Below are 27,029 nucleotides of genomic sequence, written 5' to 3'. Positions count from 1 at the left end.
AATAAAGAAAAGTAAAGCATACAGATTAAAATCTAGTCAATATAAATCAAAATGTAAACATTCTGAATATAACAACCACCTATTAATAAAAAAAATTATAGTTATCTGCAAAACATATGTAATTTTTTCCATTATTAAACAATATTTCATCTCATTATGCCAAAAGTCTCAAATGTAATCATTTCAGGTAAAATCATATCTCTACCGAACATGTTTTACCAAAGATCGAACTTGATAAAAATACGCTTATGCTTAATCGGACTGTTTAAACCCCGAACATTAAAAGTAGCAAACTTCAACTTTGACATATCCACTAATATTACTAAAAACTAATAATATCAATATATAAAAACTCAGATCAACGTAAATAGGCCCTCCAATAGGAGAAAAAGAAACCACAAATTAAAGTCTAAATAAAATGAAAATAAAAAAAGATAAAAAGAAGAAAAAAAACCTCAAAAAAACTACCAAAAGGTAGTAATCCCTAAACAAAAGTTGGGTGTGGATCACCCAGCAGTGGCTGATGACTAGTAGAACATAGAGCAAATTTCTCCCTCCCCAGCCAAACAAAGAATAACAAGATAACATAATGACATAAAAAGAAAGTAAAAATGAAAAAGCTCTTCTATTCATCCAAGAAATTCCAGACTCGGCAACCCCATTTCAAGGAAACAGACTCTTTCCATTTCCATTTCTCCCATTTCTGCCGTTTCTTCCATTTCCAGAATAACCAGATTTTTCTTTAGGAGACTATGGTGGGCTACATCTTTGTCCTCTTACAATCTGGCAACAAGTCAGCAAAACTCATTGCTTCACGCTCATTCTCAAACAACCGAGATTGAAAGTCTCCACAAAACACCTTCAACACTGCCGGATAGCAAAAATTAGACTTATAACCTTTACGCCACAAAACTTCTTTAACTGGATTAAATCAACGCTAATGCTGAATAACCTCTTGACTCAAATCAGGATAGAAAAAAACTCTACTATTCTGAATCATTAACGGGGCTTGTCGTTGTCTCGCGTTTTGCACTGCTAAACAAAGTATCGTTTCTCTCTCCAAATAATTCAAACATCGAATTATCACGGGTCTCCGTGATTGACCAGGCAGAGGTCTTCTTAAAGCTCTATGAACTTTTTCCAATACCAGACCTCCAGAGAAAAATTCCTGCCCCAGTATTTGTGGAATCCATTCGGTAAAAACACGAAGAGGATCTTGTTCTTCCATACCTTCTGGAAAACCAACAATCTTCACATTATTCCTTCTACTTTGATTCTCCAAATAATCTACTTTCCTCTCTAACTCCCTCTCACGTTCTCGCAATTCTTTAACAGATTTTTCCACCTCCAACACTTTTTCTGTATTAGAAGCCACTTGTTGTTGACATTTTAAAAAAGCAGCCTGAAATTGTTTAAAATCCTCACAAGATGCTTCCACACGAATTTTAACTGTATCCAGTTCAAAACTGAGCCTCTGAGATATTTCATTCAGCATAGGCTGAATGATAAGGCTTAGCTGTTTACATTGTAATTCAGAAAAGCTCAACCCTGCTTTCTCTTGCGTAGTGGCAGAACCAGGTAACTGCAGCTCCTGCTGCATCTCAACAACAGGCAGTTTAACAGTTTTGCTGCGGGTCTGGACTCCCAGCGACGGCACCCCGACTTCCTCAGGGGGCCGACGCTATTCTCTCCCCGCAACCCGTTGTTGCTTCAGAAACTCACAAAATAGACCAAAATATTCAGATTGGAGTATATCCTGGGGTATTTCAAGCAATGGAGTCGTCTTCTTGCGTGCCCCCTCCGTTAAAGTTGGCAGGCTGCCAAGATCAGGATCCACATTGGGGGCACACGCACCTTCCTCCTGAGAACGGGTAATTCCAGCGATGTCCTTCTCCTGGTGAGTAGTAGTCATTTTTTCAGCTCGCACAGGCAATCTCTGTGGTTGAGGCTTAAAAGAAAGCAAACCTGAAGTTGTAGCAGACTGTTTAGGCCCTAAATCTTCAACACTCCGAAAATGTAATTTCTTTTGTACTTGAGGTTTAATCTCTTTACCATTAATAGCCATAACAATTCCTTGATACTTTAAACTAATTTTTTAAAAATTTAAACCTGAAAACAAAGAGTTAAAAACGGGTTCTTAAAAGTCTGGCCAGAGAAGTCGAGATTACACATCTAGACTCTACGCCATCTTGCCACGCCCCCCTGGCACCAATTTACAATATCCTTTCTCAAACCAGGCCAGAAAAATTGTTTCAAAATCTTATTCATGGTTTTCTTTACACCAAGATGACCACCTAAAGCAGGGGTGTCAAACTCAAATTCACAGAGGGCCAAAATTAAAAACTTGGACTAAGTCGCGGGCCAAACTAAATATATATTGAAAATTTTCAACAACATCTGCATGTTTTCTTTTAACATATGTAATGTTAAACTTTTTCTTATTAAAATAAATGTTTAATAATAGTTTTGGTTAAACTCTTTCCAGAAGAAGCATTAACAAATGAGAAACAAAATATTCAATAAATAATATTTCTCTATAGCCTTTAAGCTCCTTTTAAATGTATTTTTTTTCACAAGCCAACAAGTCAAAAAAATAACAACTTGCTTCAATGACAAACAGGTTTGTCTTTTAAAATAATGAACATATAGTCTGCCTCCCACCTGTCTTGAAAGGTCCTGTTTGGCTACTTTTTGTAAGGGGTTTATTACATGTGAGTTAGGCGACAGGTCGCAGATGCTAATGAAAGTAAACAGAGGAGGTGAGGGCGATTAGCGGGCTGACGCCAACACATTTGCAAAGCATTCTGGGATTTGTAATATTAGCTGTGCATGGGCTATACTGGCGCAGCGGCCAGCGGGCCAGCTCTAATACATATTTGATATGATCTTGCGGGCCAAATATAATTATATCACGGGCCAAATTTGGCCCGCGGGCCTGAGTTTGACATGTGTGACCTAAAGTGTACTGTGGGTTAGATTTAAAATGTCATTGCGGTAAATTCCAGGAATGACCACCTGATTAATCAACCCCCCCCTCCCCCACCCCCCACTCTTCATTGGCAGGAATATCAAGAGGTCTCCATTTTCTTATCAACAATTCATCCAGATTTAATAATAAAATTTTCAAACAAAAATTCACTCCAAATAATATCCACAAGCCATTTCTTTAATCTCCAGTTCACTTACTGCTTTGTCCCTTAAATCAATAAGATCTGTATCTGTCCTGTTTCTGAATTAACTCTTTCCTTGACAAAGAGAAATCCATTTCTCCACAGCATTTCTAATTAACACCTACTTGTGAAATCCTTATGGCATTCTTCAAAGTTTTTGCAAAGGGACCCAGAGCCTGGTCTGTCTGGTTTGAGCAGAGTTCTGGCATTTTGAAGTGTTTGTATGTGTTCTACACTAAAAAAAGTCACAATTTATTTCCTATAAAACATCCATATACAATATAAAATATAACATATACGTCACAGAAATAATTTCAAAAAATATTTGTATTTGCTTTTCCATGAACTCACAAAAATACTTCATTTTAACAACATAGAATTAAATCTCCATCTAGAAGCTGGTTTCTCTCTATCTTCTATTGATAATGCTAAAAATAAAGGTGAGTGGTCTGATAAAATTCTTGCTTTATACTCAACTCTTTTATTCGTCCCTGCAATTGTACCGATATTAAGAAAAATCAATGATGCCTTTTCGAATAAAAAGGATAATCCCTTTCTATTGATTGAATTCTCATATCTTTTAATCTCATATCTTTCATTAACAACTGTGTAATTTTGGCAGCTTTACTTTTAATGAAGTTTCTCCCAGATCTATCAACAATGGGTCAAGACAAAAATTAAAGTCTCCTCCCATTAATACATTTTCAAGGGCATTTTCTAAATTCAAAAATATTTATTGGTACCATTATTTTTTTCCTTTCAATACTTACAAAATTTGCCATTTCACCCATTTGGTATTATGTTAATAATACCATCTCTCACCCATACCTGATCCAACTCCTAATTCTACTACATTATCATATTTAACCCTTGTTATTAACTATTCCACATGCAAAGAATATAAGAAAGGCAACCCTGTAAAGATAGAAAAAAAGAATAGAGAGACCCCCCCTACTAATGTGGCTATACTGATAAACAACATTACTCCCCTCCATGTTATGGGCAGTGGCTTGTACCACAAATGCACACATGAATGGGCAGCTGTCAACCCCTCCCTCCCAGCTCTCCTAAAGATATTGCTATATTTTATTTACTTAAACATAAACAGATCATCCTTATCAGTTACAAATATTTCTGTTCAAAATGTCCTTCAAATTGCACTCTGCTGCTCAGCACTCATCTTCTCTTTGTGACGAATGTCTGGCAGAGAGTCAGCATATTGTTTAGCCTACCTTTGTTCTACAAAGAACTTGTTTTGGCCTCCTGGAACAAAATCCTACAGGGTTGCTGGATATCTTAAAACAAAGGAATAAACTTTTTTCTCCACAGTACATTTTTAATTGGATTAAATGTATTTTCTTTAACAGCACAAAACTTGTATCTGGATAGAAAAAAATCTTATTTCCATTATATTCTAAAGGTTCTTGTTTTCCCTTTGCTTTTTTTGCTGCAAGTTCCAAAATCTTCTCTCTTACTTGTGTACGGAGTCCAGAGGACCCCAAAACCAGCAGGAATCGATATGCACCACAACACAGGGTTTTTAAACAAAAGTAGTTTTTAATTATATTTGAACAAGAAAATAGAATTAAACTTTAACTTATTTACTTAACCTACCTAACCCACTTAATCCCCCCTCTAATACTAAGGGCAGGTGTGTGTAATGTATATTTAAGATTAGAAAAGTTCTTTGGATCACAGTCCAATCTCACTGGTTGCAGGCAATTCTTGTACTGTGCACAGAAGTGAGCATTAACAGAGTTCACCAGTCTTTGGTGATTAACAGGCAAATGCTTACCACTCAGGATGGTTCTTGCTGGTTTTCAGAGAGATTTCATTTCCAGGACATCCGCAACTGATTCCTTCTCAATCAGTCTTGCTGACGAAACTTGCCCTCTTCAGGGTTCTTTCTTTCAGGTCACCTTTCAGACTGCCTGTCTTCACCAGGCAGCCTTCCAAAGTTTGCCAGCTTGTCCCTCGAGAACTGATTTCTGTGATTCCTTCTCTCTCACTCCCTCCCTCTCTGAGAACAAAGATGTTCTGACTCTTCCTGCAAAAATCCCATGCTCTCCAAGGCAAACTCTATGTTGATACTTTGTCGCTCCTCTGCAAAAATTCTGTGTTTTAAAATGTGTGTGTGTGTGTGTGTGTGTGTGTGTGTGTGTGTGTGTGTGTGTGCAAGCTACACTAGCAATTCCTCCCAAGCTACCTCTAAATACTCTGTCACACTTGATAACGAAGGAATTTAACCACGGCTTTTGATCTGGTTGTGAGTGAGGTCCTAAAGCTCGATGTACTCTTTTTATCTCAATATCTCCCTGAAATTCTTTGATTCCAAGACTTTGTGGGATCCAACGTTGCAAAAATTGTTTAATATCATCTCCTTCTCACAACATCCTTGTAGAGGAGTCATGTGATGGAGTAGTGGCCGGACGGTGAACTCCAGCCCTCTCCAGAAAAGTCGGAAAAAATAAAGGAAAACACAAAGGCACAGAAATAAAAGTTAAAGAAAAGTGAGTATAAAGGTGGAAAGAAGATGGCGACAAAAAAAGAAAAATCGAAATCAACGGTAAGAAGAGAGGAAGAGAAGACAACGGAGGAAGAAGGAGAAGGCCTTACCTGTTCGAAGAGGCCCGCGGTGGAGAGAGAAACCCGCTCCCTCAGGTCAGTAGAAATTGGACTACAAAAATGGCTCGCTGAGCCGAGTAAAAGTGCGTAACCGCGCATGAAAAAAAACACACCGACGGGAGGGGTGACCAGCTGGGGAGTCGATCTCCACAGCCGGCAACGACAGCTGCAGAACACCTGCAGCAAGAAGAGAACACAGAAGACAATGAAAACAAGAAAGAAGAGAAGAAAAGGGCAACAAAGAAACAACAGATGGCCAACCCAGAGGAAGAAGAAGAGGAAGAGTACAGTGAAATAGAAGAAGAAGGGAAAGGCAAGATAAAGGTTTTACTTTCTCTTATTAAAGGATACATGGAGTCATTTAAAGAATGGCAAACACAGGAATTTAATGATTTAAGAAGAAGAATAAACAACACAGAAGAGAAAATGAATAAAATAGATATGACCTTAACAGAAATGGGAAAGAAAATGGACAAGATGGAAGAGCGGGCAGTAGCAGCAGAAATGGAAGTAGAGGACTTAAAAAAGAAATTAGAGGAATCTAATAAAAAAGCTATAGAGACACAAGAACTGTTAGCTCAAAAAATAGATATAATGGAAAATTATAACAGAAGAAATAACATAAAGATAGTGGGCCTTAAGGAAGATGAGGAAGGCAAGAATATGAGGGAGTTTAAAAAAGATTGGATCCCTAGGATCCTAGGATGTCCAGAACTACAGCAAGAAATGGAAATAGAAAGGGCACATAGAACATTGGCCTTTAAACCACAACCACAACAAAAACCAAGATCTATTTTAGTAAAATTCCTAAGATATACTACAAGAGAAAAGGTACTGGAGAAGACAATGGAAAAAGTAAGAGAGGGCAACAAGCCATTGGAGTATTAAGGGCAAAAAATCTTCATTTATCCAGATATAAGTTTTGAACTCCTAAAGAAGAGAAAGGAGTTCAATACAGCAAAGGCGATTTTATGGAAGAAAGGGTATAAATTTATACTAAAGCATCCAGCGGTATTGAAAATATTTATTCCAGGACAACAAAACAGACTATTCTCGGATCCAGAAGAAGCACGAAAATTTGCAGAACAATTACAAAATAGACTGAGGGATGAAGACGTGTAATGAGAGTAAAAATGATCACGATTGATATGTATGTGGGTAAAGAGGTATAAGAGTGTATAGGTATAATGTGCATACGTGAATGTATCTGTACTTAGACGAAAATATAGATAGTATAGACAAGAATTAATAAGGGAAGGTAATGGAATAGAGAGAATAAGGAGGGAATTAAAAGAGTGACCTTTGTTACATATGAAAAGTGAAATCTCTTCTGGGGGGGCTGGGTGGTGGGGGAATAGCGGTCACTGCAAAATCAGTTGACGCTTGCGAGTGAATTCGCAAACCCAAATGGAGAGGGGAGATGTGGTTGTCCAACAAGGGATAAAGGACAACTCAGGAGGGGAAGGGGAGATTGGGGCTAAAGAAGGTATAAATAGGAGAATAAGGAAAATGTTTGATGTTTTAGGAATGTTGTCTTATAAAGGGTTTAAAATAAGAAAACAGAAATGGAAAAGGAGGAAAGGTAATGATGGAAAAATGGAAATGGAAGATAAACAAAGTATAAAATGGCTACGTTGAACTATATGACTTTAAATATTAATGGAATACATAACCAAATTAAAAGGAAGAAACTACTAAATTGACTGAAAAAAGGAAAAATTGATATAGCATTTGTCCAAGAAACACTTAACTGAATTGGAGCACAAGAAATTAAAGAGAGATTGGGTAGGACATGTAACAGCAGCATCGTATAATTCAAAAGCAAGAGGAGTGGCTATATTAATTAGTAAAAATGTGCCATTTAAAATAGAAGAGGAAATAATAGATCCAGCAGGGAGATATGTAATGATAAAATGTCAGATATATTCGGAGTTTTGGAATCTACTTAATGTATATTCACCTAACGAAGAAGATCAAAAGTTTATGCAAGATATCTTTTTGAAGTTAGCTAATACGCAAGGGAACATACTAATAGGAGGGGATTTCAACCTGAATTTGGATTCAAATATGGATAAAACTGGGAAAAAAATTAACAGAAAGAACAAAGTAACCAAATTTATAATTAAATCAATGCAAGAAATGCAACTTTTGGATATATGGAGGAAACAAAACCGAAAAGAAAAGGAATATTCATATTACTCAGCTAGACATAAAACATACTCAAGAATAGACCCATTTTTGTTATCAGCTAGTATGCAAGATAGAGTAAGAAAAACAGAATATAAAGCTAGAATACTATCGGACCATTCACCCTTAATATTGACAGTAAAGCTAGAGGACATCCCTCCAAGAATGTATAGATGGAGATTAAACCCCATGCTACTTAAAAGGCAGGATTTTAGAGAATTTATTGAAAAACAATTAAAAATGTATTTTGAAATAAATACGGAATCAGTGGAAGATAAGTTTATACTATGGGATGCAATGAAAGCATTCATTAGAGGGCAAATAATAAGTTATGTAACCAAGATGAAGAAGGACTATAATCAGGAAACAGAGCAGTTGGAAAGGGAAATAGTAAATATAGAAAAGAAATTAGCAATGAAGGAAGATACAACTAAAAGAAGAGATTTGGCGGATAAAAAAATAAAATATGAAACATTACAAACATATAAGGTAGAGAAGAATATAATGAAGACAAAACAGAAATATTATGAACTGGGTGAAAAAACGCACAAAATCCTAGCATGGCAGCTTAAGACAGAACAAGCTAAGAAAATGGTATTGGCATCAAGGAAAAAAGACAAACAAATCACATATAATCCAAAAGAAATTAAGGAAAACTTTAGAGAATTCTATGAACAATTATACCGAACTGAAAACGAAGGGAAAGAAGGAAAAATAGATGAATTTTTGACTAAAATTGAACTACCAAAACTACAAATAGAGGAACAAAATAAATTAACAGAACCATTTGAAACAGTAGAAATACAAGAGATAATAAAAAAAAATTACCAAATAATAAGACACCAGGAGAGGATGGATTTCCAATAGAATTCTACAAAACATTTAAAGACTTATTAATTCCGCCCCTCCTGGATGTAATCAACCAGATTGATGAAACACAAAGCTTACCAGATTCATGTAAAACAGCAATAATTACAGTAATACTAAAACAAGGGAAAGATCCACTCTCATCAGCGTCATATAGACCAATATCTTTGCTAAACACAGATTATAAGATAATAGCTAAACTATTAGCAAACAGATTAGCAGAGCAGGTACCGAAAATGGTAAATTTAGACCAAACTGGATTTATCAAAAAAAGACGCACAACAGATAATATTTGTAAATTTATTAACTTAATTCATGCAGTAGAAGGAAATAAAGCACCTGCAGTAGCAGTTGCTTTAGACGCAGAGAAGGCCTTCGACAGAGTAGAATGGAATTATTTGTTCAAAGTATTGCAAAAATTCAGTTTACCGGAGAAGTATATTAATTGGATTAAAGCATTATATAAGGGACCGTTAGCGAAAGTGACAGTAAATGGACATGTATCAAAGCAATTTAACTTAAGCAGGTCAACGCGGAAGGGATGCCCACTATCACCTTTATTGTTTGCATTAGCTATAGAACCACGAGCAGAATTGATAAGAATAGATAATAATATAAAAGGAATAAAAATAAAAGACAAGGAATATAAAATCAGTCTATTTGCGGATGATGTTATAGTGTACTTAACAGAACCAGAACTATCAATAAAAGAATTATATAAGAAATTGAAGGAATATGGAGAAGTGTCGGGTTACAAGATAAACGTGAATAAAAGTGAAGCAATGCCTATGAATAATGCAGATTTCTCAAAATTTAAGAAGGAATCTCCATTTAGATGGCAAATGCAGGCAATAAGATACCTAGGTGTACAAATAAACAAAAATCTCGGCCAATTATATAAACTCAATTATTATCCACTAATGAAAAAATTACAGGACGATTTAGAGCATTGGAAAGATTTACCACTAACACTAATAGGAAGGATAAACTGTATTAAAATGAACATTTTTCCAAGGATATTATACTTATTTCAGGCATTGCCAATACAACTGACAGAAAAATTCTTCAAAGAGTAAAGAAAATAATAAGGAAATTTTTATTGAGAGGGGGGGAAACCGAGGATAGCACTAGATAAATTAACAGAATGGTATAAACAAGGAGGCTTACAATTGCCAAACTTTAAAAATTATTATAGAGCCGCACAATTAAGATACCTATCAGATTTTTATCAAACAAGGGAAAAACCAGACTGGACGAGATTAGAATTAGATAAAATAGGGGAAAAGATACCTGAACACATATTATATAAATGGGGTGAAAAATTGGTACAACATAGAACTTCTCCAGTATTACATCATCTCCTCAATATTTGGAAGAAGATTCATGTAGAAAGAAATAAAACAAATTATCAATTACCAAAACTAATATTGACGCAAAATAAATTACTCCCTTTTACAATAGATAACCTTTCCTTTAGAGAATGGGAAAAAAAAAGGGATTAAAAGAATAGAAAATTGTTTTTCAGGAAGTAGATTCTTATCCTTTGAACAAATGAGAGATACAGCGCTGGCATATTACCAACTGAGATCCTACTTGAAGGATAAATTAGGAAGCAATTTGAGTTTGCCAGAGGGAAGTAACCTTGAATATGTGATTACAGATACAATGTTAATCAAAAGATTTATAACAAATATGTATATTAAACTGCAAGAAAAGGAGAATGAGGAAACAAATGGTAAAACTAAACAAAAATGGGAACAAGATTTAAATATAAAGATAAAAAAGGAAACATGGGAGAAATTATGTTCTGGAACGATGAGAAATACAATAAATACGAGGCTACGTATGATACAATATAACTGGTTACACAGACTATACATTACACCTCAAAAGTTAAATAAATGGGACCCAACAGTATCTGATAGATGTTTTCGATGTAAAAAAGAAATGGGAACAACAATTCATGCAATCTGGACATGTGAGAGAGTAGAAAAATTTTGGGAAGATCTCAATCAGATATTAAATAAAATAACAGAAAACAATATACCAAAGAATCCAGAGATCTTTCTCCTAAGTAACATAAAAAACAAAGAATTTGGAATTGATTTGGCGGATGCACAAAAAAGATTTGTTAAGATAGCTCTAGCCGTAGCAAAAAAATGTATTATGTCAACCTGGAAATTGGAAGATAATTTGAAAATACAACAATGGTATATAGAAATGAATAAATGTATTCCATTAGAAAAAATAACATATAGTTTAAGAAATAATATTGAAATATTCGAACAAATATGGGAGCCTTACATTAAATACAATAGCGAAAACCTACCGGGGACAAGCATTACCTAAGTTAATGGAAGGAGAAGGAAAGAAAAGAATGGACTCAGTAGAATTTCTGGTGTATTTTTGTTGAATGACAACATTGTCTGACTGGCTTAATGTAACCTAGATTGTATACCTAAAATGGATAGGGGAGGGTGGGGGGGTGGCTTGGGAGGAGGGAGGGGGGGTGGAGAAAAAGTCACTGTATATGTGTGAAAAAGAAAAAGTGTGTATCATGGCTAATGTGATTTATGGTGTGAAAAATAAAAAATTTTAAAAAAAAAACAACATCCTTGTGAAAGCGATGTTGGTAAATTCTGAAGCATGTTATTTGATACAATGTGTGCAGTAGCTGGGTGCTGTTTTATATAAGTCCAACATTTCTTTATATTATTTCTTCTGTGACAGTATATAGAGATGTTTGGGAGATAAATTGGGAAAGATTAGTTCGAGCAGGTCACACACAAATAATTTAAAACAATTTTTGCAGGAATTTTGCAGAGTGCTCAGAGACTTCAATGCTGGACTGCTATTTTGTAAAAGGCAACAAAGTAGTAATTTACAATGGCAGTTTGTCTGTAAAACAGTTTGCTGTCTGGAAGAGCACGCGATCTTTGCAGGCAGAGGCAGAACAGTTTTGCTCGGAGTGGGAGGGAGTGAGAGAGAGGAGAGACAGAGACTTTAGGCACTTTCAGGTGTTCTACGAAAGATAACATGCCGGCAGTCGCGGCTGGGGGAGTGCAGCTGGAACGTTCAGGTGGCCGCGGAGAGGATGCCTTTCTGTCACTTGAAAGTACCAGCTGATGGATAGCCATCTATCAGCGAACGCTGCCTCCATGGGACTGGAGCTTAGTCCCGCCCACGTTGGCTTGATGTCATTTGCAGTTCGTCAAGGCATGACTGACAAACAATATCAAGACACAATCAAAGTCTCAGAGCTCAGCCAAAAAAAATTAATGGTATATTTTGAGTTTGCATCTAGCACATTTTTTATTTGCAGCTGTACAAATGAATTCCATCCTGCATCCCTCAGGTTCCCAATAAATTTTCATTTGAATAATTGGACTTTTGATTGTACTGCTGATATAGTGTGTGTAAACACAGTGCAATAAAAAAAGAACAACCCTGACAGTAAAATAAACATTTTCTAATGTATGTTGCACACTTATCAACCTATTGCGCAAGATGTACATTATGGCATCACTGCTGCAATAAGATTGGACGGTGGATATCGCAAATGGATTCAGGAGATATAAATTCTTTTTCTTATTAATCAGTTGAACGGATACCGAGAGAGAGAAAAGAATGACCAGAGAAACATATCATCCAAAGTAGTCCGAGTCCTTGTGAGAGCGATGTTGGTAAATTCTGAAGCATGTTATTTGATAAAAATACAATGTGTGCAGTAGCTGGGTGCTCTTTTATATTTTACCCAGCGATGTGATATGCGTACTTGCAGTGCTTTGAAAATAAGTACAGAAGCCGCAGATATGAATTATTAATGAAAATAATGTAACGTCTCCCTTGCTTTGGTTTTAAAGCAGGGAAAATCTCAGGATTATAGCTTTGTCAACCAGTATCTTTCTATTTCGCGATGGTTCCTGAATGATTTATGTTTGGAACACCCACTAAGAGAGAATGATAAAATAAAATTTAAATTATTCTGAAGTATGGAAATGCAAGAGAGTCTTAATACAAACTACCGTTTTATAAAACCAATACTGTACTTTACCCTTTGGGCGCAGAATGTATTATTGTGGTCAGATTTTTGTTTTAAAAACACCGCACTTCCATTCAGCACCTCCATTAAATTAAAATTAAAGCTTTAAAGTAATATTGCATCTGCAGACTTTCTTGTTTGATTTACAATGTGCTGTGCATAAAAATAACCCCCAAGGAACCCTTGATTATCTTTGATTTTTTAACAGTTCCACTGATATTGTTAACCTGCAGGCCAGAGTCGATGGCTGACGACATCACTGCGATGTCCCCTGGCAGCTCCTGCTGTTTTCAGCTGCAACAGGGGATACTCTGAGCAGGATATTACACCTACTGGAGAATCGTTAGATAAGTAGACCTCCTGGACAGGTACTCCAGTTTCAGGTGGCAACCAAACAGCTGCACAGGAGGACAGTGTGTGGCTTTACAGTTGGGTATTGTGGCCACCTGAAAGTGGCTTCTGTTTCCAGAGGGACAAGCTGGCAAGCTTTGGAACACTGCCAAAGAAGATTATCAAAGGAGAGGACTGGCTGTCTGGAATAGGAGAAACAAACAGAACTCTGTGGTGACCTGAAAGAAAGAGGTTATCATCTGGTCAACCTGAAAGGGGGCATTTCGTCAGCAAGATACTGGAGTGGCTGTTCAGGAACAAGAAAACTCTCTCTGAAAACCAACAAGAACCCTCCTTAGTGGTAACCATTTATCTGTTAAGCACCAAAGCCTGTGAACTTTATTAATGCTAACTTCTGAGCATAGTACAAGAATTGCCTGCAACCAGTGAGATTGGACTGTGAACCAAAGAACTTTTCTAAGCCTATATACACATTACATACACGTGCGCTTAGAATTAGAGGGGGGCATTAAGTAGGTTAAGTAAGTCAGTAGAGATTAGTTAAAGTTTGATTCTGTTTTCATGTTCAAAGATAATTAAAAGCAACTTTTGTTTAAGTAAACCTTTGTGGTGGTGTTTATCTATTGCTGCTGGGTTTTGGGGTCCTTTGGACATAACACTTCTACTAAAATTTTCAAAAGCATCCAGTTTTTGGTCATGTGATCTTGAAAATAAGTAAAATTAATTTGCATATTCCTCATCTGATCTTTAATTGAATCACGCGACATGGCCCCCGTGGGTACCAGTTTTAATGAGCCACAAGCTGCCTGTTTAGCCAATGCCTCTGCCAATAACTTTTAGTTATGTGGTAGAGGCAGCACATTTAATAATACCCAGATTTTTTTTTGCCAATAGGAGGGCTTTTAAAAAATTCTGGACATGAGGCATATTGTTTTTTAATTTTTTAAAAAAATTTTCCTAAGACAAACATAGTATCACATCTGAAAAAAAACAATTCTTTTTAATTAATTTACACTTTCTTTTAATATAATTCACTTCTCAGATACAAACATTATGTCACCTTGGTCTGGGCTGAGGGGAGAGGTACATCAGACAGCCCCTTTCTTGCCATGGTTAGGAGGTTGTTGGCCACCACACAATCGTGAGGGGGCTCCATACATTCCTTTGGTGGTCTGTTAAGAAAGTCAGTGGGGTTAATGGTGGAGCAGTGAAACTTCATATCATCCAAAACAAGCGGGAGTAAGATATTTTGTTTGTTCTGTATTCATAAGGGCTCCAATGCAGTGTGTTGTGTAGACTGTCACAGGCTGGTACAGGGTAATATTGGATGCTGCAGATACCGCGGTTCATCTCAGAATCATTCCGTCTTCCTTCACCATATCAGGCTGGGGAGCAAGTCCTCTGTCCCTTGGCGAATGCAATGCCAGAACTTACTCCCTTTCTCCTTTGTCCTCGTGAGTGTAATATTCTTTTTTAACTCATTCTCCTACATCTTTAATTTCTGCTCCACTCCAAAATGTTGCCACTGCCCTTCTCATCATTCTGTAGACCAGAGTAAATTGGTCTTGATCGTATTCTGGAGTCCCGCAGGGACACAGCTCACTAGAATTGAATTAAAGGCAGGCAAAATACGCCCATTGTTAAATGATTGATCTCCCGCATATGTATAGTAGGTAGTAGGTCTGAATGAACCTATCCAGTCAAATGTTTGCCTCTTCTTTGGTAGGGGTTTACAATCTAGGATCTTTTTCATGTTAATAGGTTGCTTCAGACATTCTCCCAAGAGCACTATCATAAAATCTAGACAGGCCTTTCCCTGCTGGCCCTGGTGAACTGCCATTTATAAGTGTCGCAAGTTTGATGATTCATTGCTGTCCTCCTCTTAATTGTTTCCACTGCGATCAATAGGGAGATGGTCAAGTTCCAGAAATCTGTCATTAATATTCTTTGGTGGAGTGTAGAGAGTCTACAAATTCGGGAGGGGTCTTCAGTTTTACTTGGTGCTCCATCGTGAATCATACATAATTACTGCAGCTTCCATACTGAATGCACTTCTTTAGTCTGGGTTGGTTATGTACTCCTGCTTAGGGTTTGGAACTGTTCTCATTGGCAAGAGTCTTTATTTTCTTTCCCATAGGGCTACCTTAACACACTCAAAAATATTCATGCGAGGGGGTTCTTCTAACGGGGACACTGGTCATGGCTCAAACAAACCATGTATATCTTCCAATGGTGAGTCTAATTGTGGATATATTGGGACATAAGGAAGGGGTCATCCCACCAACCCATCCAAATCATCCTCCTCGCTAAATAGACCATAATAGATGTGGATTCACCGGTTCTTTTTACTTTAGATCTCTCATCCTTTAACACCAAGGCAGCTGTATATTTCCTTTTTTCTGACAGTTCGTAACGTTTCTCTCAACTCCTCCCATCTTTTCTCTGTTTCCATTTTCCACTCATGAATCTTTCTTTTCCAATTTTTCCCTGCATCCTTTTCCGAAATCAGCATCTCTGCTTTTTAATTGTCACTACATTCCAGGTTCCTCCAATTGGCTACACCTCATCTTCTAGGCACTTGGAGAACTTATGACTCATATTCGACACTCCCCAATTTTATCCAGATTTAAATTCTTTTCTTCTTTGGCTTGGCTTCGCGGACGAAGATTTATGGAGGGGGTAAAAAGTCCACGTCAGCTGCAGGCTCGTTTGTGGCTGACAAGTCCGAAGCGGGACAGGCAGACACGGTTGCAGCGGTTGCAGGGGAAAATTGGTTGGTTGGGGTTGGGTGTTGGGTTTTTCCTCCTTTGCCTTTTGTCAGTGAGGTGGGCTCTGCGGTCTTCTTCAAAGGAGGTTGCTGCCCGCCAAACTGTGAGGCGCCAAGATGCACAGTTTGAGGCGTTATAAGCCCACTGGCGGTGGTCAATGTGGCAGGCACCAAGAGATTTCTTTAGGCAGTCCTTGTACATTTTCTTTGGTGCACCTCTGTCATGGTGGCCAGTGGAGAGCTCGCCATATAACACGATCTTGGGAAGGCGATGGTCCTCCATTCTGGAGACGTGACCCATCCAGCGCAGCTGGATCTTCAGCAGCGTGGACTCGATGCTGTCGACCTCTGCCATCTCGAGTACTTCGACATTAGGGATGAAAGCGCTCCAATGGATGTTGAGGATGGAGCAGAGACAACGCTGGTGGAAGCGTTCTAGGAGCCGTAGGTGGTGCCGGTAGTGGACCCATGATTCGGAGCCGAACAGGAGTGTGGGTATGACAACGGCTCTGTATACGCTTATCTTTGTGAGGTTTTTCAGTTGGTTGTTTTTCCAAACTCTTTTGTGTAGTCTTCCAAAGGCACTATTTGCCTTGGCGAGTCTGTTGTCTATCTCATTGTCGATCCTTGCATCTGATGAAATGGTCCAGCCGAGATAGGTAAACTGGTTGACCGTTTTGAGTTTTGTGTGCCCGATGGAGATGTGGGGGGGCTGGTAGTCATGGTGGGGAGCTGGCTGATGGAGGACCTCAATTTTCTTCAGGCTGACTTCCAGGCCAAACATTTTGGCAGTTTCCGCAAAGCAGGACGTCAAGCGCTGAAGAGCTGGCTCTGAATGGGCAACTAAAGCGGCATCGTCTGCAAAGAGTAGTTCACGGACAAGTTTCTCTTGTGTCTTGGTGTGAGCTTGCAGGCGCCTCAGATTGAAGAGACTGCCATCCGTGCGGTACCGGATGTAAACAGCGTCTTCATTGTTGGGATCTTTCATGGCTTGGTTCAGCATCATGCTGAAGAAGATTGAAAAGAGGGTTGGTGCGAGAACACAGCCTTGCTTCACGCCATTGTTAATGGAGAAGGGTTCAGAGAGCTCATTGCTGTATCTGACCCGACCTTGTTGGTTTTCGTGCAGTTGGATAATCATGTTGAGGAACTTTGGGGGACGCATCTCAGACGGCAAAGTCCTCCTCAGCGACAAGATCTCCATCCTCAACCGATGGTCAGAACACTTCCAATCTCTTTTCAGTGCCAACCGCTCAGTCCAAGATTCCGCCCTGCTCCAGCTGGATGAGACATATAAGGCAATCGAACAACTGAAAAGTGGCAAAGCAGCAGGTGTGGATGGAATCCCCCCAGAGGTCTGGAAGGCTGGCGGCAAAACTCTGCATGCCAAACTGCATGAGTTTTTCAAGCTTTGTTGGGACCAAGGAAAACTGCCTCAGGATCTTCGTGATGCCATCATCACCCTGTACAAAAACAAAGGCGAGAAATCAGACTGCTCAAACTACAGGGGAATCACGTTGCTCTCCATTGCAGGCAAAATCATCGCTAGGATTCTACTAAATAGAATAATACCTAGTGTCGCCGAGAATATTCTCCCAGAATCACAGTGCGGCTTTCGCGCAAACAGAGGAACTACTGACATGGTCTTTGCCCTCAGACAGCTCCAAGAAAAGTGCAGAGAACAAAACAAAGGACTCTACATCACCTTTGTTGACCTCACCAAAGCCAGATTTAAATAACACCCATTTAAATAATTGAACGGCCCTTCCTCCATCACCTTTGTCCATTGTTTCCCATCTCCTTATTTATAAATCAGTAACTTACGAACAACCAAAATAATTAATTACTCGCCCTTTCTCCATGTCTGTTCAAGGATTTCAGCTGGGAATTTAGATCGACCTCAGATGAGGGACCACAATATTTCCAGGAGTTTCTGAGGAGGTCAGACACAAGGGGCTGACTAGAGTTCAATTTTCTCTCTTCTGATCCCGGAGACACTGAAGCTGCGACTTAATTGTTCATCGTCCATCCCAGTGAAGTCCTGCTGACTATACGCCAATGTTAAAGTCTGCTGCTTAAACAGACACAAAGTAAAAATTAATTACAAAAGGGTTTTTAATCAATTTACATCTAAATGGGAGTGGCAGAACAGATCACACAGTGTCCGTACAGAGCACCCATTTAACTCGCAGTTGAAATTTCACATCTTTTATACCATTTTTGTCACACACCATACCCATACATGGAGTTGTTTTTCACATTTTAAGAGAAGGATGTAGGTACAGTTGCAGCATGCGGATTCTGGCCACATCTCATTCCTTATCTATATGGCTTCAGGCAACTTGCATTTTAGGTATTTCATTTCCCTTCATCCCTTGATGTTTTGCAATGTCAGCGATCTCTAACTGCAACATACTTTTTAAAACTCTTTCACTTCCATACCAGGAATTAATGCAACCACTCAGAATGCTCTCCACGGTACACCTGCAGTAATTTGCAAGAGTCTTTGGTGACAAACTAAATTTCCTCAGACTCCTGACAAAATATAGCTGCTGGTGAGCCTTTTTCATCATTGCATCGACATTATGGCCCCAGAATAGGTCTTCAGAGATGTTGGCATCCAGGAATTTGAAGTTCCTTACCCTCTCCACTGCTGACCCCTCGATGAGAACTTGTTTGTGTTCTCTTGGTTCCCCCTTCCTGAAGTCCACAATCAGTTCCTTAGTTTTGCTGATATTGAGGGCAAGGTTGTTTTTGAAACACAATTCCACCAGCTGATCTATCTCACTCCTATTCATTTCCTCATTATCATCTATGATTTGACCAACAAATGTGGTGCCATTGGCATTTGGATTGTGCCCAGCCACACAATCGTGGGTGTAGAGCGAGTGGAACAGTGGGTTAAGTATGCATTAGTCAGTAAGGAGATGTTGTTACTGATCTGCACTGTGGTTTTCTGATGAGGAAGTCAAAGATCCAGTTGCAGAGTGAGGTGCAGAGCCCCAGGTTTTAGAGCTTGCTGACCAGTATACAGAGGGGATGATAAAGTTGAAAACTGAGCTTTAGTTGATAAAAAGCAGGCTGATTTAGCTATTGGTGTAACCAATTAGAGTGGAGCTCTGTCTATTCACCCGCATCCGTGTCCCTCAGCCCTTTATCAATATGTCTTCCCTCAGTGACAAGCAAAAGGACATGGTATTAATGAAAAAAAGTAGCGCAGGGAGAAAGGGTCAGCCTTGATCTAGCTGAATGGCAGAATCTCTGTGAAGAAAAAAGCAAAAGATGTTCAAGCAAGATGAGATGTGGAGCAGAAACACAGGAGGGAACAATGGTCCTGTCTGTCCAATGGGCATTGTCTGTATCACAGAAAATTCAACCTATATTTTTTAAAAATGTTTCAAAAAGATTTAACGCAGACTTTCGAGTTTCCTCAAAAAGATTTGTCATTGCTTTAGAATTATGAACTTCAGGTCAGGGTTCAAAATGGTTTTAAATTAAATGTTAACCATATTTTTTTTATAAATTTAGACATACAGCACAGTAACTGGTCCTTTCAGTCTCCGAGCCCCTGCCGGAAATTACACCCAATTGGCCTACAACCTCTGGAAGGTTTTGAAGGGTGGGAGGACACCAGAGCACTCAGAGGAAACCCATACAGATACGGGGAGATCATACAAATACCTTACTGACTATGCGAGATTCAAACCCGTGTCACTAGCATGACACTAACCACTAGGTTGTCCATAGAACTACAGAATATAATAACAGAGAAACTGGCCTTTGTCCCATCTAGTCTGTGCCAAATCATTATTCTGCCTGGTCTCAATGATTTGTATCTGAAGCCTAGCCCTCCACACCCCTCCCATCCATGTACCTATCCAAATTTCCCCCTTTAAACTTCCCCTTTCACCCTTAGTCCATGTCCTTGCGTTCTTGTCTCACCTAACCTTAGTAGAAAAATGCCTGCTGATATATACTCTATCTATACTCATAACTTTGTACACCTCTATTAAATCTCCCCTCATTCTTCTACACTCCAGGGAAATAAAGTCCAAACATGTTTAACCTTTCCATGTAACTCAGTTCTTGAAGTCTGGGCAACATCCAAGTAAATCAATTTTATTGATACCTTTTCTGTAATTAGGTGACTAAAACTGCTCACAATACTCTAGATTTGGCCTCACCAATGACTTGTACAACTTCACCATAACATCCTCACTCCTATTCAGCAACATGAAACAGCATGTTAATGATTAGATTTCATAATTGGGAAGGGAACTGGATGTTGTCATTTTTTTTAATACATACAGTATGGTAACAGGCCATTTCGGCCCATGCTGCCCAATTTTCTCCTAATTACCCTACACCCCTGTTACATTTCGAATGGTGGGAGGAAACTGGATCACCAAGAATAAATCCATGCAGACATGGAGAGAATGTGCAAACTCCTGACAAACAACGTGGAATTCAAAACCTGGTCCTGACTGTTGGTGCTGTAAAGGCATTGCACTAACCGCTACTCTATCCATGCTGCCTGGCCAGATGGTTTGACCAAAGCAACAGAGACCTCTTTCTTTTAAAATATTTTTAATGAGTTTAACATATAAATCCTATATGCAAGGTCTTCTAATAAAACAAATAACAGGACATATCATATGCATATCACAAATTAAATATAAATGTAAGTCAAAAACCTATCCATATTTGTTTATTTAACAATTTTTCTTTAAGCCACAGAAACTTCTTGCTCCAATTAAGCAGAGCCCAGTGGAGACCATTGGTTGGAGGTTTCATAATTTCAGGCTGTACTTGGAATTACACTCATGTCAGGAACATTCAAATTCATTCCTTGGCTGGAAATTTTGTAAACCAAATTGTACAGATTAGGTTCTGTTGCTTATGAGAGTAATAAACAGGTGCAGTATCCTCATGGAGTTTGTGAAGTGTATGCAATGTAGGTTTTTCTGTGAACTGGAGAGTAACCAAGGTTTTCTACAAAACAAACGGCAGAGATGAGAAGAAATTCCTTAACCAGAGGGTGGTGAATCTTCAGGATTTAACCAAGGGTGTGTGTGTGTGTGTGTGTTGCACAGAAAAAATGCAGAAATACTGGAGGAACTCAGCTGGTTTTCCAGTGTCCAAAAGACGTATTACCAATGTTTCAGGCCTGAGCCCTTAGAAACATAGGAAACGTACACACCACAATATATGTGCTTCTGCCTACAAAGTTCTGCCAGACATAGCCCAGCATAGAAATTACTAGGCATACTCATAGCCCTCTATTTTTTCTCAGCTCCATGTACCTATCCAAAAGTATCTTAAAAGACCCTATCATACCATCTCCACGAACATTGCCAGAAGCACATTCCACAGACCCACCACTCTCTGTGTAATCAAACATAACATCTCCTCTGTACCTACTTCCCAGCACCTTAAACCTGTATCCTTTTGTGGCAACCTTTTCAGCCCTAGGAAAAAACCTCCAGCTATCCACATGATCAATGTCTCTCATCATCTTATTCCTTCTTCAAGGAATAAGTAAAGAACAGGAATGCAGCAGAATAAAGGCTGAAGAATGGCGGGGAGGAGTCCGTCAAAAAAAGGCCTTAACTGGATATGATAAGAGGAAAGGTAATCATTGGTTTTGGCTCTGTGGAAGGAGACAGAGCTGGGGGGAAACGATTGGGGGAAGAAAAATGCGGGGGGGGGGTAACAAAAACTGGAGAAGTCGTCGTTAATACCATCTCATTGAAGAATACTCAGACAGAAAATGAGGTGTTGTTCCTCCAATTTGTGGCTTGTCTCAGTCTGGCAGTGCATGAGTCCATTGATGGGCATGTCAGCAAGGATATGGGACTGGGAGTTGAAATGGGTGGCCACCAAGCTGAGGTGCTCAACAAAGTTCAGTCTCTCCAATGTAAAGGAGACCACAGTGGGAGCACCAGATACAGTAGATGACCCCTGCAGATTCACAAGTAAAATGTTGCTTCACTTGGACCGACTGTTTGTGCCCGAATGGTGGTAAGGGAGGAGGTGTGGGCACAAGTGGAGCATCTCCTGCAGTCGCAGGCTAGTTGCCAAGGGGGCAATTGGTGGGGAGGAAGGACTGATCCTTGCAGAAGGCAGATAGGGGAATACAGTTTGTGTCTAGCCATGGGATCATGTAGTAGGTGGCACAAATGGTGGAGGAGGATGCAAGTGGACACAGGTGGAAGGGAAAAAGACAAAAACTGCTGAGGTGATTGAGGGAAAGCATAACTCTATGATAGGAGTGGGAATGTTGTCTGATTGGAGAGGGTCCAGACAGAATACAAGGTGTTGTTCCTCCAATTTGCAGGTGGCCTCAGTTTCGCACCTTCCCTCACCCCTCCTTTTTATTCTGATGTCTGCCTGTTTTTGCTTATACCTGATGAAGGGTCCAGGCTGGAAATTTTGGTAATAAAAACATACAGAAATGCCAGAGGAAATCAGCCAGTCTTGCAGTGTCCATCGGAGGTAAAGATTATTATTGTCGTTTCGGGACAGAGCCCTTCAAAAAATAAGTTCCCCTTTATTTCCCATGGATGCTGTGTAACCTGTTGAGTTTCTCCAGCAGGTTTGTGTGTAGCACTCAACTTCAGCATCTGCAGACTTCCTCGTTTAACTCCACTGGTTCCACTCACCAGTCACACTCTCCCTGTCAGTCAGCCGAGCGAATTGAGAAAAACACGCGAATGGATTTGGTGCTGATTGGTTTTCCAAACCATGCCAACATCCACATTGTTGAGAAAACAACTTCAGAAAAGACTGAGATTAAAAACAGACAATGAACTAAATTTAATTTCCAGAAAATAAAAACTGCAGATGCTGGAATTTTGTGTGAACAATGGGAACAATGGGTCAGGTCGCATTCAAGGTCAACATTTCAGGTTGGTACCCTTTACAAAACTCTCATTACCTTTCTGATTCAATGAATGTCTTGACTCAATTAACGCCTATAAAATCACAGCTTTTTGACTGAGGTGGGAATACAGCCAATAGCTGACCACAGAGACCAAATGACCTCTTCTATCTTGCCACCTTTCTCTGAATAATAATGCGGGTACACTTGTTTTACAGGGTGATAAAGCAGAAGAGTTGTGGATGGGATCATTAGCACCAGTCATGTCAGCGAAGAGGAGGTACTTGCGTATTTTATTCCTGCGAAGAGATTACAAGCCACAAGGCAGTGAGATTCACACACCCCGAATAAGAGTTTTTAGGAATCTTGGCAGAGAGAGCTGAGGGAAAGAAGCACATCCTCTGAGATGCTTTGATAAACTAAACATGAGTGAAACCAAATAATTTATTTTGCACATCGCTGAAGGAGTGAGCAAATATTTGATTGTTAAACGTGATTGATGCTTGAAAAACTATTTTCTGTCCCAGACTAAAATTTGTGCTTCAGAATTAGCTGGTCTTTACCTGGAGGTAGTTGGTGAACCTGGAGCAAAAACCGTGTCCTTTCCACTGATGATTTGGTGCTTCGAGAGCACATCCTAACTGAAGCCTGGTCACTCAATTGCTGTGAGTGAAGGGGTTCATTCTCCCTTCTGAAATGAGTGCCCACCAGCAAGCCCACACCAGGAAGCAGCCGTTCACCTGCTCAGAGTGCGGCAAGGGCTTCACTCAGTCCTCTCACCTGAAGACTCACCGACGGATTCACACAAAGAAGAGGCCCTTCACCTGCCCTGAGTGCAGCAAGGGGTTCAGTCGATCGTCAGACTTGTTGACCCACCAGCTTGTTCACACTGGTGAGAAGCCCTTCCCCTGCCCCGAATGTGGCAAGGGCTTTACCCAATCCTCTTACCTGAAGATCCACCAGCGGATCCACACCGGGGAGAAGCCCTTCACTTGCCCTGAGTGCGGCAAGTGCTTCACTCATTCCTCTAACCTGAAGATCCATCGGCGAATGCACACCGGGGAGAGACCCTTCATCTGCCCTGAGTGTGGCAAGGGCTTCACCCAGTCTTCAAAACTGAAGTCCCATCAGCGGATCCACACTGGGGAGAAGCCCTTCACTTGCCCTGAGTGCGGCAAGTGCTTCACTCATTCCTCTAACCTGAAGATCCATCAGTGGATGCACACCGGGGAGAGGCCCTTCATCTGCCCTGAGTGTGGCAAGGGCTTCACCCAGTCTTCAAAATTGAAGTCCCATCGGCGGATCCACACTGGGGAGAAGCCCTTCACCTGCCCTGAGTGTGACAAGGGATTCACACTGTCCTCTGGCCTGAAGACCCACCAGTGGATCCACACTAGGGAGAAGCCTTTCACCTGCCCTGAATGTGGCAAGGGGTTCACTCAATCATGGGACATGCTGACCCACCGGCAGGTTCACACTGGCGAGTGGCCCTTCTCCTGCCCAGAGTGCGCCAAGGGCTTCACCCAGTCCTCTAACCTGAAGTCCCACCTACGGATCCACACCGGGGAGAGGCCCTTCACTTGCCTTGATTGTGGCAGGGGCTTCACCCTGTTTTCTCACCTGAAGTCCCATCGATGGATCCACACCGGGGAGAAGCCCTTCACCTGTCCTGAGTGCGGCAAAGGCTTCACCCACTCATCCAGCCTGAAGACCCACCAGCGGATCCACACCGGGGAGAGGCCCTACAGCTGCCCTGAGTGCGGTAAAGGCTTCATCCATTCCTCTAGCTTGAAAACTCACTGGCGGATCCACATTGGGTGTGTTCCTTCACCTTCACCGAGTGCTACAAGAGTTTCACCCACTCCTCTAGCCTGAAGACTCACTGACAGATCCACACCAGGGAGAGGCCTTACACCTGCTGCAAGGGGTTCAATCTATCAGCAGACTTGCTGACACTGACAAGAGAGTCTTCATCTGTCCCAAGTATGGCAAGGACTTCACCCACTCTTCTCACCTGAAGTCCCACTGTCAGATCAACACCAATGGGAAGCCCTTCATCTACCCCACATGTGATTGGGGGTTTGGAAAGTCATGCCACCTGAAACCTGCCCCAAATGCAACTGGGGTTCAATTAACACTTGTGCATTCACACTGGCGAGAGGCCCTTCAGCTTTGCAGTGTGGTTCCCAAGCCAACCTCAGAACATTGTTCACATTCGGTAATTCTTCATTTTCATTACTATCCAGAGATGGATCAAGTTATTCATGAAGTTCATTGGAATAGAAATTTGAACTATCAGGATCAACAAATTAGAATCATTGAAGATTCATGCTTACAATAGAGATGTGGAAAGAATATAGAGATGTTATGATTGAGTTCTATGCAGCCTGTCTGCGGATCTCCTTGGAAGATGGCCATAAGCAATTTTTGAATATGATGGTTGAAACTCACAAAGTTATGGCTGATTCCGACTTGGACTCAAATGTGATATGATCTAATAGTCTTTGTCTGAAGTTGTTCTCATCTTGAAAGGGTTTTTTTTTTGTTTGGGGAAGTCTAACTGCTCTTTTTTTCTGTTAATGGAAGGGTTAATTAACTTAATAATTATATGGTTTTTTATTTTAATTTTGTGTATTTAGTTTATTTTGGTTTTCTTTGATGTTAAGGATTTAAATAGATTCTATTAATCTAACTTTATTAATATTGACAGTATTTGCCTATTTTGATTATTCTTTTATTAATACCATAAGTGATATACTGCAAGTAGTTTATTATTTGACGCGGGTAAAGTAGATTTGTGTGGTTAGTTTATTATATGACTGTGGGAAAATGTGATCAGCATTGAAATAAGGTATATGTGTTTAATCTATTTTAGATTTGGAAAATTTTATAATAATCAAATATAAGTTTTAATGTTACTGAGCTTTGGAAAATTAAATGTGGATTTTTATAATTTAAGCAGCCTTTTTTTAATTCCTAATATTTTGACGTAATTTTGAAAGTTTCAGGTTTAAAAGTTTTGATGATGTTACAGCATCTACGTATGCTTTTTTTTCATGGGAACTGGGCATGTTTCTATTGTGCATGTGCATATATAGTTTATCTTTACAGCTAACTTTGTAGTTTTCACTTTGGTTAAAGTTCCTTTCTATAGAATTCTTTCTTTCTTTGGGGAAAAAAATTATTAATTATTATTTTTTAATATTTACACTAGGAGTGTGAGGGTTAAAATTTATTTTTTTGAGCTTGTTGCAAATGTCTTGCAACTTTCAGTGTTGGGAAGCTTTGGTGAGAGTGTTTTTTGTTTGTTTTTGATATGCAAGATTTTTGTTTCATGGTTTACATATTTTGTGTTGCGACATGGTTTCAAGGTCACAGCTCTTGGGAATGGTGACAAAGTTGGATCATTGTTATAACATTAATTAAGACTCATGATTAACCCAATTAAACTTATATTGTTGTCCAACTAAATGTTGTAGGGTATTTGCTTATGTTAGGCATTTAAAGGCTGATATTATTTTTCGTAAAGAAACCCAAATCAGGAATTCTGATGAAGTAGGCTCTTTCCTAAATGGAGAGGACAAAGTTTTCATTCGTCCTCTGATGCTAAAATCAGGGGAATTTCAATTTTAATTAATCAAAACATTCCATTTGTACCTCATCACACTTTATCAAATAAGAAATGTCATTATATTATTCTTGCAGGTAAATTACATAATAAAATGGTTGTTTTTGCTAATGTATACGGCCCTAACATAGATGAGCCAGAATATTTTCTATTTTATTTTCAGCCCTACCTGATTTTTTTTGGGGGGGAGGGTATAGACAACACTTACCTGATTCTAATATATCCTAATTAAAAATCTTCCAAAAGCATGAGCTACGATATTCCAAATTTCGATCTCTTTAATCCATTAAATCAAACTCTGTGGCTGTTACTTTATGTAGCTTTAATTTGTTGATAAAATGGATAAACATTTTGCATAAATTTGCATTAAGACTTTAATAATGGTGAATAACAAAGCATTTACTGTATGATAGAGATATAAAATGTATATAAAGCTCAAACTTTAAAGAGATACAGAAAAAAATTCAAAGAAAATTTTCTCGTGTGCACACTCTCACATCTTGTGAATAATG

The 27,029-nt window shown here is 39.3% G+C and overlaps 1 protein-coding gene across 2 annotated transcripts in view; it reads left to right on the top strand.

Annotated features, from left to right (window-relative positions):
- Positions 1-26,360, top strand: part of LOC138755029 (oocyte zinc finger protein XlCOF6-like) — a 95,116-nt gene extending 68,756 nt beyond the window's left edge. Inside the window, exon 4 of one of the 2 annotated variants that reach the window (XR_011351998.1) lies at positions 13,100-13,843. Coding sequence is in view for 1 of the 2 variants with exons in the window: in XM_069920194.1 (XP_069776295.1) it covers positions 23,586-24,764 (1,179 nt within the window). In the remaining variant the exon portion in view is untranslated. Of the gene's footprint in view, positions 1-13,099; positions 13,844-23,107 lie in introns of those variants that run through there. The other variant, XM_069920194.1, reaches the window with a different exon arrangement.
- The last annotated feature ends 669 nt before the right edge of the window (positions 26,361-27,029 follow it).

This window comes from Narcine bancroftii, chromosome 2, assembly GCF_036971445.1.
Source record: "Narcine bancroftii isolate sNarBan1 chromosome 2, sNarBan1.hap1, whole genome shotgun sequence".
Taxonomy (NCBI): domain Eukaryota; kingdom Metazoa; phylum Chordata; class Chondrichthyes; order Torpediniformes; family Narcinidae; genus Narcine; species Narcine bancroftii.
Note: the sequence above shows the minus strand (reverse complement) of the source record. Positions and strands in the feature narration are given on the sequence as shown.